At 39.1% G+C, this 17,773-nt stretch overlaps 1 protein-coding gene across 1 annotated transcript; it reads right to left on the bottom strand.

Annotated features, from left to right (window-relative positions):
* Positions 1-5,667: 5,667 nt before the first annotated feature.
* On the bottom strand, positions 5,668-17,557 carry LOC134804612 (uncharacterized). The gene is made up of 7 exons (XM_063777715.1): positions 17,332-17,557; positions 14,767-14,982; positions 13,747-13,872; positions 12,036-12,173; positions 9,364-9,484; positions 7,527-7,639; positions 5,668-7,069 (listed from the first exon to the last, which is right to left on the bottom strand). Exons 1-7 carry the CDS (start codon positions 17,353-17,355, stop codon positions 6,092-6,094), a joined length of 1,716 nt encoding a protein of 571 aa, XP_063633785.1. The 5' UTR covers positions 17,356-17,557; the 3' UTR covers positions 5,668-6,091.
* Between the last annotated feature and the right edge of the window lie 216 nt (positions 17,558-17,773).

Genomic DNA, 17,773 nt, shown 5'->3' on the forward strand with positions numbered 1-17,773 from the left:
ACTGCCTCAGGGTCGCGTGGATCCGCTACGCCCGTTTGTTATAGTTTTTAACTAGGACGCTTGTCACTGGAGCATAAATTAAATTAAAAAAATAAATATCATTTATTATCAGGCGACTAAGGCCCATAGATACATACCTTACAAACTAACATACGTACAATAGTAAAAATCTTACAAGCTAAAAATTATTTCGGCGTCACCGAAAACCATAAACACCGAAGTTCGCAAATTGCGAGCATCTTTCTCTGTCACTGTAATTACTCCTTTATAGGAGTAAAAGAGAAAGATGCCCGTAATTTGCGAACTTCGGTGTTCACGGTGGTAGGCCATCTGTGCGAAAAGAGAAGAGTCGTGAAATGTAAAGAAAAAAGTGATGTGCCGTTCCCAGTAAATTTTCCAAAGAGCGCTCGTGCTTATGAGGGCTAAATTCCCAGTAACGTTTCTGGTATCGTTCCAAAAGTCAGTAAATTACGATAAACTTCTATTTATCTTTTATTATCTATGTGCTTTTTTTATTATTATAACAATTTATAAATGTGTCTGTAATGTTTAAGGACTTTGGATTTCAATTTTTGCAATTATTTATTCTGTATTGGCTCTCATTTCACCAATTTAAACATGCCGAAATAAATACATACCTATTTATGAAAACTTACGTTTAAGTACGTAATAAGAATTGTGTAAAACCATAAAGGAAGTGGTTAAACTGGTTCTCATCGTGCCGACATCATGGTCACCCTAATGAGTTTGACAATGTCTAACTTGTATTTTTATCGTAAAATGTAATAATTGTGCCTTCCTTGTGAAACGATATTACACAATAAGAAATTATTTCACTCCCACAACCTTTAACGCAACATTTCTTCACCATTTTTAAGAAATTTTGCATTCACGTGTTTTGTAAATATGTCATCAGGTTAGGGATACCAATTAATATTCAAACTTACTGCTACAATGTCTACCATATCAAAATTAGTGTTTTTTATTGTTGTGCACATGCTTGGTTAAATCAGTTAATAATATTGACATCATAATTATTTACAAATTTCCTAAAAGATATCAGAACCGTAACACTCTGAATATAGCACTTAAATAATATAAGAAGGTATTTAATTTCAGTAGTATATTGATATAAATACTACCACAATGGTATATTTTTAACATTGGCAACATGTGCGAGTGAGACACCGCGGCCCACCTTTGCTATCTCAAGTGGACCGTTTTCTCTGTACTGGTACGAACGTCTTTCTGGCTCTGTGATAAGGTTCAATTTAGTATGACAAAAAAAGTGACAGTTCACTCCTTCTTATAACTCCATGATTTGAACAAGTTTGAACTGTTTAGAGCGCCATCTAGTAGTACGTATAGTTTGCCATAATAACCTAGACAGAGAAGCCCAGAGAATTTCATCTCTTTCTTTTCGGTAATGACAATCTCGGTTCTTCGGTACTGAAATAAGTTAGTAAAACAAACCGCTTAAAAATAAACACAAATAAACATAAATATTTGGCGCGTATTATCCTTTAGTTGTCCGTAGGTGCCCTCTGTAGTACTCTCGGCAGCGGTTTATCCTGCTCGGTATTTTGCTACGATTGGGGCGTTGGCGACCCAACATCGGGAGCGATAACTACCCAAAGTCCCCAACCTGGCAGACAGGCTCAAGTAGTCAGATAAATACTGATTATAAGTATTGTAGCTGTTGTAGTTTGATCATATATATATATATATATATATGTGAAGTAAACACTAGGGGGCCAATCCCAACGTACTTTTTGATATCTAAATAATTTTATTTCGTAATCATTAGCGCGTACTAGATATGAGCGCCGCGCCGGCGCGCCGCCGCCGCCGACAAAATTTTCGCGCCGCCGCCGCCGACGCTGCGCTATCGGCGTGGCATCGGCGTGACCTTGTTAGATAGTACTACTTTCAGAATCAGAAATATATATTTTATTTAGTTTAGATCTTTAACAGCGCCAGTCTGAATAGCTTATAGACATTCAAAAGGTATTGTAAGTTGTAACTTATTGTATAATAAATAACTAAATAAATAAATAAATAATTATAGGTTCATATAATTAAAAAATATTGATGGTAAATTCAAACTTTTCTGTTTGGTAACCGCGCTAGTACTGTTAGGGCAACGAAATGACTAATTTTGCCAGCTGGCTAGCTCATCCGTCATCATCTCGGCTATAAGACGTCCACTGCTGAACATAGGCCTCCCCCTTGGACCTCCATACGTACCGGTTGGAAGCGACCCGCATCCAGCGTCTTCCGGCGACATTAATACGGTCGTCTGTCCATCTTGCGGGTGGACGTCCTACGCTGCGCTTGCTAGTCCGTGGTCTCCACTCGAGCACTTTTCGACCCCATCGGCCATCTTCTCTGCGTGCTCATCCGTCATTCACCGCGAATTTAATCATTGCAAGCATGGATTGAATGTCTTTAAAAGGGGTTAATTTCAGATATTAAGTGTTTTCACGCCCAAAGGTCCGGCCATTGGCTTCGCACGGAATCACGGAAGGGCCTCGGAAACGGAATCTGGTCTCATATAAGTTTGGCCATTGTTCAAATTTCAAGCTTTGCTTTCTCGCAGCCCAATCTTTGGCCTCGCATCGCTCGTATAGAAGTAAAACGCTATCTGAACCTCCAAGTTTTCGGCCCTGTTTGGAGCCTAACTTTCGGCCTCACTTTTAAAATAAATGCTTGGTCATTAGATCTTCTCCGATCTTAGCTTCACTGCAGCACGGCCTTTAACCTCGCACCAATGCACCTGCAGGAAAGCTCCAGGTCTTTAACACTATGGCCTCGGTCTTTATCGGCCTTCGGACTTGCTTACACTGGACCTATAGTTCAATTCCAAGCTCTGCTCTCTTGCAGCTTGGCCTTCGGCCTCGCACAGAGACGCGCCGTAATCGGCGCTCCGGGCATTCGGCCGTCAGCCAAGCTCACACTTGGCATTACCTGCAGCTTCTGGCCTCGCATGGGAAGGCGTCGGAAACAGGTCTTCGGTGTTAGGTGGAGCTCGGCCCTGGACCTCACTTTTTGACATAAATCTGTTTTTTGGGTCGTAATTGGTTAATGACGGAGCTTGATTTTCCTCACTTCGGCTCTTTGGACTGTCGACCAGACGTTTCCCTGATACAGTCAATCCGCTACTTTTTACTAAGCACAAAAGATAAGGGCCTCGCAAAGATCTTCCGGCCAGGGCCTCGCCAAGATTAAGACCGCCTCTGATGCCGCGCGATACTGTTCATACTTTATAAAACTTTTTTCGTACCTTTATTGAATAAATTTTGCTTGAAATTGAAAAATGCACTTATTTTATAACTTCCTTACAGCAAAAACATGTTAACGGGTAAAATTTTGGTTTGAATTCGTTTTTCATTAATCAAAGGTGTTTCAAGGCCACGCCGCCGATTCGCCGCCGCCGCCGACCGGTTTTGACCGGCGCGCCGCCGCCGGCTAAATGCCTATCGGCGCTCATATCTAGTATCTATAGATGGTCAAGCAAATCTTGTCAGTAGAAAAAGGCGCGAAATTCAAATTTTCTATGGGATGATATCCTTTCGCGCCTACATTTTTCAAATTTGCCGCCTTTTTCTACTGACAAGATCTGCTTGACCCAGTATAGTATACGAGTATAACTGGATCTGGCATGAAAGGTGGGGGGAAGTGACCGAACAGGATAGTCTTATGTATCTTTCAGTAGGAGTAGCAGCGAAAGAGCTATTATTGTTTGTCCTTGTCACAGTCTAAAATTTATTTTTTCCCTACCGTAAATTTAGTATGGATTATGGTGGGCAACAAACAAATTCGACCAATCATAGTGTCGCATTGCGTATGTTTTGTCCCTAACGGAGGCACGCGTATACCACTTCTATAGTAGGATCCTACCTTCTATGTTCTAACATAAGTACGTTGTAACAATACTACTATACTGCATAACGTAATTCAAGACCAAAAAAAGTAAGACAATGTTGCCACTGCAATAATTTGTTTGTAAAATAGTAAATTCCTTTTGATAAATAATCACGCTAAGATAGTTTATTTATTAGTAATTTTACGCCTACGATTTAAAAAAGTACTTTTATTTACTTATTTTACATAAATACAAGACGCGCTAGTAAAAAGTGGCAACATTGTCTTACTTTTTTTGGTCTTGAATTACGTTTTGCAGTACAAGACGTACGTGTTGCAGAGTCAGACCAAGACAAGTCTGCAACGATTTGGATAGCACACGCAGTGCAAGTGATATTTTTATGACATTTGAAACGTCAAACTTCTATGAAGTTATGACGTATAAATAACACTTGCACTGAGTATGCTATCAAAATAGTTGCAGACTTTTCTTGGTCGAACTAGTCAATTCATGTTATATCCCTTTCTTTTATTTAAACATATAAGTTCAAATGACTGAACTGAATTAAGACTAACTAACTATACTGCCCTCCTAGCCGAATAGCGGTATCTCAAAAACAAATGACCTTGAAAATGGAATTTTCAGATAAAGAATGTAAGGTATATAATACAGTAAAATTATACATTTTGCGTTTGCGTCAAATCCGGTAGTTCTGATTTTTTGCAGACTTGTTTATGATGTTGGCCCAATGAATAATCCAAGTTTGTGACCTCGAGCGCCGAACGCAACTTTGTCAACCCTGTTTGGGGGGGGGGGCATCTTGTGGCTACCGGGCCAAATCCGCTTTGATTGACCTTAGAAACAGGCGCGTCGCGCTCATTAATCTTTCTTCCGTGATAGTAACGATGAATAGCTAATTTTAATTTTTAACAAGCAGCAGAAACGTCTGCGAACGATGCTATTAAGCTTATAATAAATTTAAAAGTGGAAAAATTACTGTCTTGGGTGAGACTTGAACTCACGGCCTCTGGATTGATACTCCAGCGCTCTGCCATCTGAGACAATAATTACAATAACAAGACAAGACAGTAATTTTTCCACTTTTAAATTTATTCTAAGCTTGATGAATAGCTAATTGAGGCTGTGGTGCGTTTATGAACAACGCCACTAGGCTTTATATATTCATCTTATAACCAACTAATATTTGGTCATTAGAATATAAAAACACCCATATGATTTAATAATACATTATTATTACATCTCTATGTCGTGACAAGTATAATAGTTAAACATAGCAATAAATTGTCAATTTCAATCACATTATTAATTACAATTCTACAACAGATTATATTATTAATAAAAACAAACATTATAATTGGGGGTCATCCATTAATTACGTCACACGAATTTCTAGGTTTTTTTACCCCTCCCCCCCTCCTTGTCACACTTGGTCACATTTGGCAAACCCCTCCCCCCTGGTGTGACATCACATTTCCTCAACGAAATCGGCAAATATTTATTTAAAATTTTATCGAAATATTTTTGATAAAAGAATTATTAGTAATTTTATAACCCAAAACTGATTAAGAAATAAAATTAAACGAATAAAAACGATTATCGTTTCAAAAACTTTTTATTTAACTGTATAGTGAATAAAATAATTTAAATACATTTTCGATTACTGATGAAGTTAAAGTGACATCACAAAGTTTGTGACTCCCCCCTCCCCCTAGTCACAACATGTCACATTTTCTTGACCCCCTCCCTCCCCCTAAACGTGTGACGTAATTAATGGATGACCCCTTGTATAACTAGTCAAATTAATTATTACAGTTCAATGCACAATGTAACATAATTAAAAATGTACTGAAACAGTCATTATGAATTATTATCACTCTGGGAGATGGCTCAAGTAACCTGAGGTTCTTCACAATACCTTGAGGGACCATCGTTGTCAATTTACTAAAACCTAAATTGATAATATTCATTTTAATGGCAATAATCTGCCATTCGTATTTATCACAGCACTTGTAAAGTAGTGGTGTCAGTATATTTGAATATATTCGATATTACTTAAGTATTTCATCCGCAATGGGTAATCCCAGAGAAAGGTACAGAGATTAAACAGAGGTTCAATTAGCAGTCACGTTATCAATTACCTAGTCAATCTTATCCTTTGAAATACTTAATACTAAATAAATGTAACATTGAATGGTAAATCAATATTTATCTACGATGACGGCGCTTCTTCTTGTTGCGGTTAGCGTTTTGCGGTTGTTGGCCGTTGGACGGGCCGCTGGCGGACGCGGCCGGGCCGGGCGCGGGCGCCGCCGGGGCCGCTGGCGCAGCGGTAGCGCGCTGCACACCGCCGCCTGCCTGTGAATTTCCGCCTCGTGCGGCTTGATTCTGTACTATAGCCAAACCAGTTTGAATTTGCACAGGAATGGTAGGGACATTTCTTTGCGAAGCCGCGTTCAACTGCGCATTTTGACGCGCGGCGGGAGCGGCAGATGGAGGCGACGGCTGTACAATAGCCAAACCCGTTTGGACACGTATGGGATTGTTAGGCGCGTTGTTGTTCCGAGCATTGGAATTAGCGCTAGTGTTAGACTGTGCGTTTGTGCGTTGTGCAGCAGGCGCCGGAGCCACTTGTATATACCCGGTCGTTGCGTGTATAATATTATTCGGTACGTGTCCGTTGGGTCTCTGAGCGGCAGAATTATTTTGAGCAGGAACACGTTCAGTTACGTCCTGAGCCTCGTTCAATGTGGCTCGAAGTCTGTTTCGCATGCGTCTACGGGCGTTGCGAGATAGGGTGGGCGGGGCCGCCACCAGGCCGAGGCCATCGTGCGGTTCGGGGGCAGGCGGAGGCACGACGGGCGGCGCGGCCGGCGTGTGGTCTCGTATCTCCCGATCGAGCGCGCGCGAGAGGCGGGCGACGTCGTTCTGCAGGTGCTGGATAAACGGGTCGAGCAGTTGCGCGGCGTCGCGGGCGAGGTCGCGCGGCCCGCCGCGGCTGGCCACGCGCAGCACGGCGCGCGGGTGTTGCAGGTGCTGGTGCGCGTCGTCGGGGCGCACGCGCGTTACCGACAGCTTGCCGCTGATCGTTGTGGGTGCGACTAGAGCGCGGGCGTCCAAACCGGTTACCACCAGACAACGACCTCGTTTTTTAAGGAAACCTTCGCAGGATCGGACCGACCACACCTACAACAATGATTATACATTTGGAGATGTTCATCATTCAGTAAGTTCCCTATACTTACAAATCAAAATTTTAATTACAGCCTCTTTAATGGAAAATATAACATCTATTAACGATAAAATTACAAGGATAGTTAAGTTTATTAATTAAAATATATTTTTTTTAACTGAAATATTTTCAATGCTGAAATCAATTCTCTGCTGCGAACTGATAAGGTTTTCCAACTGTAAAACTCTATGTACAGATGCAGTGCATAATTGTTTTCCATCGTATTTTATCAGAAACATTCGTATTTGTCATGCTGATTCTGACTGAATTCATTGTACTTTTTGTACCGAGACTGACTGAAATAGCAAGACACGTCCGTACGTTTCCATGAAAATACGAAGGAATATAATTAATAATTATTTTCCTAATTATGCACTACATCTGGACTAAATAGGAATAAACGCTACTTACACAATCGGAGAAAATAGCTTCCCGATCATTGCCCGATATGGTAACAGTATAGCTAAATTCATTTGTAACCCATGGGGCGGCAGCCATCGATAGCCATGCGTGCACAGATTCATCTGAAAAGGAAGAAGAGTAGGTAAATCATTTGATTTTGTAACACCATACTTACAGCGCTAATATCTGGATGGAGTTCTGGACAGTTGAACCCCTCGAACTGACGAATTCTCCCAAACACGACCACACGTCTATATACCTATGTACTGTATAGTATATAGTACCTAACACTCAAATGTGCGATTACTCTCATTTCAGCCGTAATGCAATCATTACAGCCGTAATGAGCGACAAAGACGGTGATTTCGTGACCTTTCTCTGTTACGACAGTTTTTTATTTTACAAATTAAGCCACTATAAATATTATCAATATCATTATCATTAATATAATTAGGGGTTTCTTTGATACCGGTGTACACTGCAATTATTTTAATGAGCTTGTTTGTTATTAAACAAATAGTATAACCATAACCTACGAACTACCATTACAAGTACCTTTTAGCCAAGCTGGATATCCGTTCACCGCAGGCACTCGTCATTGCCTGGAAACTCAAACTTTTCGGTGACCGGAAGGACCCAGTGTAATTGCAGCCTAAGCCATTTTGTGGAGGCGCTAATGCAAAATTGTAGTTTTATATTGAATATTAACACGTTTTAACAAGGGCAAAAGTCATCAAGTTCCGTGTGAATATGAACATATTGAAACTACACTATATTTGCAAGGGCACCCTTAAAAGGACAAATTTAACTCGATAGAAAAAAAACAGAAAAAACATGTAATTTTTTTTATTATTTTGAGTTGTATGCCATGCATGCTATATAAGTATAATTTTAATGTGAAATATCTAGGTGATATAGCCCGAGATATCTGACGAGCAAAATGTAAAACTGAAGTAGTTACATGTAGACTTTGGAGTTAACTTTAGTTTGCTTCCAATTTCCTGGCTTTCTTAACACATTCGACACCGCGTACCCGACTCTCGGGCACTCGTAAACTTTACTCAGATGCCGGCATACCCGCTAGTCGGGCAAGAGCTATAAACCTACACGCGACGCCGAAGTGCCCGACAGGCGGGCAAGCATTGCATCTTCACTACCTCAGGGCTGCCACTGCCACTAACAGAAAAAATTGTAAGTCTTCTGATTATTATGTGGTCGAAAAGTTGGTACAGTTGATTATTATATTTTATTACTTCACTTTGTATTTTTATTTACTTTACCTAATGCGATTACAAAATAAATATTCTTATTAGTTGGTTACGTGAAATTGCATACACGGGTATGTATCAATAGGAGTTAGAATTAGGAGAAGAACAAAACGGGGAGCCTAAACAGATGAGACAGCAGATTTAATTTTATCCACGTACTTATACGAAAGTTACTTGGCACAGCCCTGAGCGTCCGCCGCTTGCCCGACTAGCGGGTTCGCGGCGTGCGGCATTGAGTTGCACGTCGTTGCCCGACTAGCGAGTACTGTCGGTTTCTGGGGTATTGTTTGAAATTTTGCCTGGTTGCGAAAGTGTTAAATGATTTCATGTCGGAATTGTAAACTTTTCCCCAGGGTGATTCACTTTAAGTAGCTGCTGTCGTCGTCATACTGATATCAGTTGTTTAGCTACTTTCGAGGGAATCACTACAGAAAGAAATGCAAAAGGAATTTGAGAGACATTATTCAAGGTTACAATAATATTTACGCGCCTCAATGACCCAGACGGAACATCCAGCTTGACTAAAAGGTCCTTGTGTATGGGATAAATGATATACATTAATATAACACAATACTCACTGCTAATTTCAATAATTAAAAAGAAAATGCCCATATCGGACACTCGCACTGCCGTGACAATCCTACCAGGAACAGTAGGGAACTGCCATGCTTGCACATATTCACCATTTTCAGATTGACCCTGCAAACAACACATTTTTATTAGTGATGTACCGACTATTGATTTGGCCGACTAGCCGACTAATCGGCGCTCGAATGGCCGATTAGTCGGCCGACTAGTCGGCTAGTCGGCCAGATCATTAGTTTCGTATAAGTTCAGGTGAAAAACAATAGTTTTGCTCCTTTGGCTGCGCTATTCATCATAATTTAGCTTGGCTAACAGGTGTTCTCTACAGTTTCAAAGACCTGTCACAAGAATCCTCGTTCAATTTCTGTTTTTAGTTCTCATATTTTGCAATCCTGAGCAGACCGTACAGCTTGTAGGAGGTATTTCCAAGGCTCTATTTCCCATACGTAGTCGCCAGTTCGGGACCTATCCCCTGTGGTCAGCGTCTTTACGAGCAACGTGCCCTGACTAAAGTCTCTAAATTTTGCAATAACATTAATAGTTCCTCATGGCTCCACCATTAAAAAAAAAACAAAAACTGAATAATAATAAAAAAATGAACTATCGAACTTGCACATGAAATTACACGAGAATCAGTTGAGATCGACCTGTAGAGGAAAACACCAGCCCACCAACATACGATAACGATCAAGCGGTCAATTATATGAACAAAAGTTTTCGTATGCACCCTGAATAGGTATTTTAGTAAAATAAACATAAAACATATGGTAAATATTGACTGTTGATTTCTTTTTTTTCTGTTTTTCTTTCACTAATAAAGTGCCGACTAATCGGCCATTTTTGCCGACTAATCGCCGACTACAAATGTGGCCGGATAGTCGGCTTTCCCGACTAGTCGGCGACTAGTCGGTACATCCCTAATTTTTATAGAAATGTACGGTGTTTTTTTTTTCGAGGTAAAATATTTATGACGTGCAGAGGTAACTGGAATTTGTATTTACTAAACTTAGTATAGGTACAGTAGAACCTCGATTATCGGAACTAATGGGGACCGAAAATAATCGTAATCAATTCGGATAATCGTAATATGCGTTTTTTAAGACGAGATCAAACAATACCAACATCATGTTACATTAAAACAGTACGGAGCATTAAAATGATACGTACATAATATGAAACGCCTGAATAAGGTCGAATGTTTTTTTTTTTATATAATTTACAATTGACGTACGGCTGCAGCGTTCGGATGAACTAAGTCAGCGTTTGGATATAATTGAGGGTTTAGATAGTCGAGTTACATATATTGATATAGTTAAGTATATCAATACTTTTTATAGTTAGTCATATTAGAAAGTTATAGAGCATGTATTTAATTTCGAAAAAATATATCTAAATAGTCAAACAAGCAATACATTCAGTAACAAATAGAACTCATTGAACGACCATTCCAGCGGCCAAGTAGGACGAATCGTTTACATTTAGAAGAATTTTCGATTTGTGTATACAACAAATCGAAAATTCTTTCAAATGTAAACGATTCGTTCACCAAACAAATCAATTCTAAAAAATTCGCTGATGTGCATGCAAGGGGAATCAAGTTTTTCTTGTCACTTATTGTCATGGTTACGGTATGGATCACTTTATAAATCCTGGTTCTATGGCATTTAAATTAACCAAACATGCAATTTTGTGATAGTTTAAAGTCTTTTCCACAATGGGTAGGTGGAGTTTTAGAAAAATCATAGCGCTTTTTAGGTCATTTATAATACGGTTGCCAAGAAATAAGAAAAGCAATCTTGAGGCCTTTCTCAGTAACTTCATCGACTTGAAACCTGATTAAACAACCTTCGCTCGATATAAAAAAAATATCAATACATAGGTAACACCCCATTAAAAATGCATTATGTTATTTTTGATTGAACTCATCATTAATTTTTGGTTAAATGTAACTAAAAATAAAAAATCAATAACAATGATATCCGCGATCTCAGGCACGCACGTCCGTGCGCTCAGTGCTTAGTGAGCTGAGACGACTGAGACCTGAACTCACGGCGCCATAAGGGTATATAACATTTCGCATGCGCATTAAACTTCGCTTACTTATTAGCATACTGTTTGATCTTGCGAAAAGAACAGGGTAGCAGGCGTTTCCTAATTTTAACACATTCAGTGCCGAAAACCCGACTATCGGATCGTGTTACTACTGCTTTATATGACAAAATTGCTGTAGCCTGGCGCGTACGTCTTGTTTGGCTGGGTGGCAATGAATGTGTTAATTAATTAAGTTAAGATACATCAATAATAATAATAGTTACTCCCTGTCCGTCTGTAAGAACTAAACTATCTTCCCTACAGAGTTTGATGATAAGTCACTCACACAGGTTAAAATTGCTGGAGGTGAAGATTACATTCGCTTTAAGACGTAAACAACGCTAACTAATAATTGAGAAGGAGGGCTTTTTACAGTGACACATTCGCAATGCATCGTAAACATGAGTTGACCGTTAACACTTATGTATGTGGTGGTATGTATAAAATGTTCTACGACAGGTGTCTCCAGCGACGTCGGGTAAACTGGTGCGACGTTGCCGGACTTCGCTCGACATGTGACTTTTCGTTGCTAGCGAGCCTAAGATGGTCGCACTTTTATTTGCAAGACACTTACCTCAATTAATTCAGGAGAGTGGAAATAACGAAGATGGTTCAGCAAACGCGCAGCCGGCAACCGAATTGAATTCCCATTCTTACAGCATAAACAACGGAATAGTCCCTTGCAAGCTTGAGGCGCCCTAAGAGCTGGAAGCTGAAAACAATTGTTATATAAAAAGTCTGTGAAACAAAGTACCAAACAGTTTAGCGTATAAAAGATGATTCTGCCTTCAAAGTTAAAAGATACGCCCACCAGTTCCTACATATAACGTTAGCGCTTTAGGTAATATCTTAAAGGCTCATTCAGACGGCGCGGGAACTCGCATGCGAGTTTCATTAAGTACATTTATGCGTACAGTATTTGATTGGTCGGCTGAATTGGATGTAACCAATAGTCTTCAATGTAACTAAAATCGCATACGAGTTCGCGCGCCGTCTAAATCAGCTCTCTCTATCAGCAGCAACAGGAATGCCATATTACTCATTGCGCCGAACGGATCGCATCAATTTAAAGCGCCATTTATAAATCATAAATTATTTATTTGCAAGAACACGGTTACAATAAAGGTCTTAAATACAATACATAGTTCCACGTATTCAACCTGTATGCATGTGTGCAAGTCAACTATGTCTTAATAAAAATGGTTTTTTAATACGAGTAAATAACAGTGTAATATTTAAACTGGGGGAGGGGGTCGCGCGCACCCGATCTGCTTACATCGCCATTGTTAGTAGCTCGGTACTACTTACAGGGCTAGCGTGTCTTATTAATTGTCACATATTATTACTGTGTTCTTGTGCAGTGTAGGCATTTACGCAAAACACAAAGGCGTCGGTCCTTTTTACACTGTTACTTTTTACACTGTGATTTTATTTTAATTAATCTAATTTCAAATTTAATAATTTAAAAGACGTTATCGTCGGGAGCCGACGGCCTACCACTTGTAATTCAAGTTATCGTGACGTCCCGACCAAGTTGAAGCCGTCTTGAAGTATGGGAAACAAGAAAATGGCGGGTTGTCGGTTAAATATTGCGTTTATGGAAATAGTTGCTATACAATTTACTTTGTAATAAAATGGAAGGAATCGAATGAAATCATTTTTTTTTCATTTTTGGAGGTTAATAATTTTGAATTTATGAAGAAGACTTCATTATTTTATCATTTCCATTTTATTGTGTCCAATTAATTATGAATAATTGCTCATCTACAATCTATATATTTAACTAGTTTTTGTTATTAAACTCAACAAGTGTCGTCATCCCTGTTAGCTATTACGCAGATTGGCAAAAACGAAGTAGTGGCTGCTGAAATAAAAAATGCTGACCAACAAGGCAGCACGAACTGTGTCTACGTTGTGAATATGTACTTCATCCGCATTGTGCGGTATCACACTGATGTGGTCAACTCCGCACCGGTGTAAGCGAGACAGCGCTATACCCGTACATAACGATGTTCCGCTCGCACAGCGGACCGGCGTTTGATCATTTAATGTAAACTAAAGCATACTATGCAGAACAGGGGACGCCGCAATTTGTACGAGTTTCTTTCTATACAAAGGGCTCCGAAAAAAACATTAATTAGATAATATTATAATGTAATGTTTTTTTAATGTCAGATATTACAAATACTAATTTAAAGAAAAAAGTTATTAATATGAAAACGCTATTATAACAATACAGCTACGAATAACGGCTTAGTAATTTGTTAATATGTTTTATAGCTTACATTTGGGTCAGAGGCATTATCCTCATCTTCAGCAGTGTTATTATCTTGATCGCCCGAGGCTGCGTCTTCTGCAGGCGTGTTACTGCCAGAGCCACTCGATCCTGTTGTTACTTTTCCACCTAATTTCTGTAAGTATTAATAACATGTCTCACACATTCTTCCAAGCATAATGGGTATTGTCAAGCCACTCGCTTGATAGGTATTTTTGATTGAACCCTATGGGGCTATTCATAAATTACGTCATTTCAAATTAGGGGGGGGGGGGTCTGGACATCGGATGACGGTAGCATGAAGTAGGAGGAAATGGGGTCATTTGAAGCATGCTTTTTGGATGATTATGGGGGGGGGGGGGGTCAAAAATCGTCAAAAATCGATGACGTAATTTATGGACAGCCCCTATTGCCTAGATCAGGGGCTCCAAACTTTTTACCTGAGGGCCATATTGCGCCTCAGAAACTTTCGCGCGGGGCACCGTCGGTTTTTGCGCAGGGGGAGGGTGTCTGATTGCTTCTGTTAGGAACAGTTCCACTCTTAATGAATGCTGAACCTCGCGGGCGAGATTGGAACGTGTCGCGGGCCAGGGTTTGGAGACCCCTGGCCTAGATAATTACATCAAAAGCAAGTGACTGTGTTCTTTATATGTTATTGAATATATGCTTTTGGGACACTAGGTTTATAGTAGTTATTAAGTTTATTTTCATTCCAATAATATATTTAACACATTGCCTGACATAGGTATCCAAATAGTGCTGGGTCTATGTAAAAGTGAACTTTAGTACCCTTTACAGTGAGATTACTGTGGTGACTGCATAAACTTATGTCAGTCCATTTCACTCGTGCCAGTACCCAGAAATTTCACTCGTACTGACTTATTGGTGCGAGTGAGATGCATTGAGAGAAAGCTTAAATAGACATTAGCAAATATGGTGTTGGTAAGGGTGTAGAAGTAAGATTAATAATTTGTATGATAAATGTATGTTACAATTTTGTTATATTTGTCAAACTGTAATGGATACTTACAAAAGCTCTTAATTTTCTAACATTAGCAATGAGTTCTTCCATTGCATAATTCCTAGTTCCAAAGAAAAGAGCCCTACAGACGGGACACTGGCTGAGGCGCGCTTTGCAGCGGCCGCACACGTGGTGGCCTTCATTGCACTGGAATATCTGGCCTGAAGGGATTTCATAGCATACTGGACACTGCAGTAGGTCATCGAGGTCGGGCAAGGCCTCCGCCTGTAAACAATAGTATTAATAAAAATAGTTGAAGAGATAAACAAATACATATTATGTATAAAAGATAGTATTGCGAATGTCGAAAAACATCAAGTCAAATGCTATATGTAGTCTGACAGAAATAGATGAAATGAAGAAGCATAGGGACCATGCGTGTTGGAGGGTCTGCCATCTTGTGGCCTGCATAGGAAACTGTACATTGACACTTCACGCCAAAGCAAGTACTGCCCTCTACAGTTCATGTACATTTTCTTATGCATTGTAGATTCTGCCATCTTGTGGGCTACATTGGAAGCTTAAACTTGACATTTATTTACACTTTACGCCATTAACACTTTCGCAACCAGGCAAAATTTCAAACAATACCCCAGAAACCGACAGTACTCGCTAGTCGGGCAACGACGTGCAACTCAATGCCGCACGCCGCGAACCCGCTAGTCGGGCAAGCGGCGGACGCTCAGGGCTTTGCCAAGTAACTTTCGTATAAGTACGTGGATAAAATTAAATCTGCTGTCTCATCTGTTTAGGCTCCCCGTTTTGTTCTTCTCCTAATTCTAACTCCTATTGATACATACCCGTGTATGCAATTTCACGTAACCAACTAATAAGAATTTTTATTTTGTAATCGCATTAGGTAAAGTAAATAAAAATACAAAGTGAAGTAATAAAATATAATAATCAACTGTACCAACTTTTCGACCACATAATAATCAGAAGACTTACAATTTTTTCTGTTAGTGGCAGTGGCAGCCCTGAGGTAGTGAAGATGCAATGCTTGCCCGCCTGTCGGGCACTTCGGCGTCGCGTGTAGGTTTATAGCTCTTGCCCGACTAGCGGGTATGCCGGAGTGCCCGAGAGTCGGGTACGCGGTGTCGAATGTGTTAATCATGAGGCTTCTATGCTGCCCCCTAGAGTTCATGCATGTTCCCTATAGAAGCTCATCTGCAGTAATATGCAGGAAATAATAAAATGAATTTGCTTAATAAAGATTTATTTCTTTGTGTAGTCACATTTGGCATTATTGAAATAACATTTCCAACTATTGACAAATATCTGATAATTTTGTTGATTAGCAGGTTGACAAATAACTGTTATTCAAAAGAGTTTCTCAACTCTATTTTAAATATGATTAATAAATTTTGTTCCTATGAAAATTGTAATTGTTAGAAATAACCAAACATGGCAAGACTATAAAAGGGTTCCTCCTAGTTGACAGCGGAACTCTAAAAACCAATTAACTAGACATTAACTTTTATAATTATATAATAATGATATTCTGCTCTTAACATCTGTTACTTTTACTTATGCAAATATATGTAAGAATGTAAGAACAATATTTGTGTCAATCCAACAAATAGTGCAAGCCAACTTCTATAAGTTAAACATACAAGTGTAAATCTAGGTTAGTGAGATTATGAATAGTGGTTTCCAAGTATAATAGTTTATGAGCTCCATTGTACAGTCAGCATCAAATAGATTTGGCAAATATTGCCGACACTATCTATTTGATGCTGATTGTACCTGTAAATTATAAATAACTTTATGGTGTAGGGTACTTTCAAAGAATGAATAGAATATTAAAGAGGTTACTTGCATTACACCAGTTTGATTGTTTTACTAATAAGTACCTAACTTCATGTTATATGCTCCATTCATACAAATGAAGTACCTATTAAAAAGTAGTCATGTTTAAGTAAATATTTCATAATATTGGTGAGGGTAGATTAAAATTGTAATAAACATTGTGCCTGATGAAAAAATGTTACAATAGAATCCCGTTCACTTAAAAAAAATACCCTGCTATGTTTAGTATTTTGTTAGAAGAACAAAGGAAATGAAAATTTATATATTTTAGAAACACTGCAGGCTGATCAAACAACAATATATGTATTAGTTTTAATGATATTAGCTAATCCCAAGATGAATGTATATGACGAATCATAAATGAATTTCAAATATTAGGTAGTTACCTAGTTGTGTTAAATTTAATTACCTTTACAAGATCACCTGATCTCAGATATACAACAAAGAATGCAATAACCAGGCTGGCGTCTCACAGTTATACTATTAAAATATATTTAAATTAACAGCCGTTAATTGTATTTTTTAAACAAGGGGGTAGGTTTATGCAAGGTGTCACACCTCGCTAGCAGCGAAATGGAGGATAGGGATAGTTCAGAATAGCAATTCTATTACTTACTCTAAAACGCAAATATAACTATTTAATAGGGGAAATGTTTATAGATCTCTAGTCGAATATTATGATTTATTTGACAATAACGTGACATAAATCGATCAAGTGATGGAAGTTAGGTATATTTTTTGTTATAACGTATGCTATGCACAAACCTTGACGTCCGTTTTCTCAGCCATCGTGGAAGCCCTCTTCAGGTGCCAAAATCTTGAGAATGTATATTTCGCGAATATTTACTAAATTAATTAATGTAAAAATAAACCAGCTTGATGGCTTGTACTGAACGCTAGCTTGCCGCAAACAATGTGGCCTGTCGTTTGATTTCTACAATTGGGGAAAAAATGGCTGCCTGCTGATCTCCTCCCTCCAGGATTTTTATGTTGCCAGAGTTGTCACTGTCATGTAGATCCGTGCAGTGTTGTCATAAAATTCTAAGACTGAGGACATACGAGACAAAAAAGGGCTCATTAAACCTCACCAACATTTATCTAATCTAATCTCGACTTCGGAGGCCCTGCCGCTAAATACGAAAATTGTTTTTCTTTTATGAGCCTCTCTATCGCTTGATTGACTGCGAATAATAAAAAAACTGCCAGG

The sequence above is a fragment of the Cydia splendana genome, chromosome Z (assembly GCF_910591565.1).
Source record: "Cydia splendana chromosome Z, ilCydSple1.2, whole genome shotgun sequence".
NCBI classification, from domain to species: Eukaryota; Metazoa; Arthropoda; class Insecta; order Lepidoptera; family Tortricidae; genus Cydia; species Cydia splendana.

Excerpts from the sequence above, each read along its gene's own strand:
- LOC134804612 (XM_063777715.1), bottom strand. The coding sequence starts at position 17,355 with ATGGCTGAGAAAACGGACGTCAAG. Across the intron at positions 12,174-13,746 it reads ATAATGCCTCTGACCCAAAT|CTTCCAGCTCTTAGGGCGCC; the intron begins GTAAGCTATAAA and ends AATTGTTTTCAG. Across the intron at positions 9,485-12,035 it reads ACTCTCCTGAATTAATTGAG|GGTCAATCTGAAAATGGTGA; the intron begins GTAAGTGTCTTG and ends TGTTGTTTGCAG.